The following is a 2,492-nucleotide window of genomic DNA, read 5'->3' as shown; positions in this document are numbered from 1 at the left end:
TATATATATATATATATATATATATATATATATATATATATATATATATATATAATCCAGCATAAACTCAACATGCGCGCATACATTAAGATTAAATTTCTTTGACACTTCATTTGCAAGTTTGCCGTCTGTGTGTGAGCGGAAATGAATATTACTTTTTTACTTTGCGCATAGGGGTACCCGGTGATCGTTGAAGCGCACGCGGGACGTTAATATCGGATCGAGAATATTAAAAATTATCATACCCAAAGATCATTGTCGCGCGTCTCATGCGAAATGATAAAGTATGGATTGATATTGAAACGACATAATACGATAAAAATATTGATACGATATTGAAATCTGAATTTCTTCGTACGACAAATCTAACAGTCATATCTTTCGTCACAGAGCGTCACCACGAGGGAAGGCGACAACTTCAGAACCGAGACCTCGTTAACCGCGGATCTCAAGGCGATTCGAGTTTACGAGTTTACGGCCGACGGAATGGTTGTGGTAAGTACGACTTTTGTGTGTGTATGTGGACACTGCGCGTATATTAAGCTGCAATAATTAACATTACAATAGAGAAATGTGCGCGTGCTTAACGACGATTTTTCTCCCTCTTCTGTTTCAGCACCTATCCTCCAACAAAAGCGACGTCAAAGCTAAGCGCATATACAAAAGACAGTGAAGTTTCTAATTTAACTAAATACAATACACCGCCTTGCTTAATTAAAGAGATACAAATATAAAAACAAACACGCTCTCTCTTTCTCTCACACATTTCCTACATCACGCACCATAGCTGTCCACTTTCCCGGAAAATACCCAACACGTCGAGGAGGCGGGGTGAGGATAACGGAGGACGGACGTTGAGTGTGTTTGTTCGTTTGTTCACACGGTTCAAACGTAATATGTCATTTATTTAAGTATGAATTCTGAGAAAGAAAAATAAATGGTGACAAATACGCGTATACAAGAAATCGGAATACCACGCATTCGTAACACGCGTGTAAAAACCGCTAAGCTCTAGTATGCTCTCTTTTTCTTTTTCTCTCTCTCTCTCTCTCTCTGATACGAAGCCGCATAATGTATATTATGTCGAATATTGTGCGTGTATACGAGAACGAGGCGAAATCGCGCGTCCCTCTACGAAGGACTGCTCGCTATTATCTCGCGCGCAATTAAACACATTCATCAACAGTCGCGTCCCCGATTTCATTGCGAGAGCACGCTCGGAGACCGCCGTGCCATCTTCCCCTCTCTCTCTCTCTCTCTCTCGTCAGTTTGTATCGCCGTTCCCCTCCTCCTCCTCAATAAAATCGCATCAGCCAAGCTCCAATGATAGACGTCAAGTCGGTGAAAAAGAAAAGAAAACAACATAAAAAACATCACTCATTTTCGACCGAGCTCGTCGCGATACATATCGAGAGCATCGCTTCTCTGGCCACGTGCTCTAATGGAAGCATCCGACATCGAACTACGAAGCGCGTTAAACGAAGGAAAAGAACAATTCGAAGATCTGTGCATAGTAAGAAGCTTAGTAATAAGCACGCGCGCAGCGATCACCAACGTCGATCGCGTTGAAAAATATGGTCCTAGAAAATTGGATATATTACTACTTGTTCTTCACCGGTACGCATTTCTTTTTTTCTTTCTTTCTTTCTCTCTCTCTCTTACCGAGAAAAAACGGATTGTATACAATTATACAGCTAGGGTGTATAACTGCATATAAATCATTTCGCCTCGGCTTTCCTCCTTATCGCATTCATTCTCTGTCCCTGAACCTTTGGATTCCGCGCTTCCCGTCGCTCTTTCCTTCCCTTCCTGTGTTCATATACATATATAAACTTCTCTCTTCGTTTCTCGTATCGTTTGGATTTATTTAATAATATGTAAGGTATCACATTAAACCATAAAGGGTGCTGTACATTGATGAATAGTAATTATATTCTTATTATCATGATTACGAGCCAACTATACAGGAGCTGCGGCGGAGTCGGTACGATCGAAAACGGGATAATTCCAGGTGAGGAAATAACAAGCTAAAAATTTGAAGCAGTGAAATATAAAAAAAACTGAATATTGTAAAAACTGATGTCTTATCTCTCTACTTTGGGCTTGAATGATTTTCAAGAATCTGATGTCGCGCAAACTCATCTTGAAAATAAAATATATAATTATATAATTATTAAAATATATGATTAAAATAGCATCTCTAATTAAGAATAACTGTGAAAAGTTATATCATCAAAAATAAATTACTAAACACATAATTGTGCATAAATCGAGCATAAGAAAGAGAACACCACTTCTTTTTTACGCGACATATAAACGTGCAGTTTTACCAATAAAGCATCCTTGAGTTATCTTTGCATCAAGAATCACCACCTTTTCGATGTACTATCCTTCCCGCCATTGCCTGTATATCTCGCAATGAATTCAACGTTAAAAATAGGAACAAACAAGAATAAATACGCTTCCTCTTCTTCATTTCTCCCCCCCCCCCC

General features: G+C 39.1%; 1 protein-coding gene across 1 annotated transcript in view; it reads left to right on the top strand.

The window, feature by feature from the left end:
- Positions 1-956, top strand: part of LOC116851488 (fatty acid-binding protein 1, liver-like) — a 2,188-nt gene extending 1,232 nt beyond the window's left edge. The window contains exons 2-3 of the mRNA XM_032830940.1: positions 391-495; positions 617-956. Of these exons, the coding sequence (XP_032686831.1) occupies positions 391-495; positions 617-673 (162 nt within the window). The 3' untranslated portion in view covers positions 674-956. The remainder of the gene's footprint in view (positions 1-390; positions 496-616) is intronic.
- The last annotated feature ends 1,536 nt before the right edge of the window (positions 957-2,492 follow it).

Source organism: Odontomachus brunneus, unplaced genomic scaffold (genome assembly GCF_010583005.1).
Source record: "Odontomachus brunneus isolate Ranch 3 - 2012 unplaced genomic scaffold, Obru_v1 Obru_scaffold_006, whole genome shotgun sequence".
NCBI classification, from domain to species: domain Eukaryota; kingdom Metazoa; phylum Arthropoda; class Insecta; order Hymenoptera; family Formicidae; genus Odontomachus; species Odontomachus brunneus.
The sequence above is the reverse complement of the archived record's forward strand: the minus strand, read 5'-3'. Positions and strand labels throughout refer to the sequence as shown.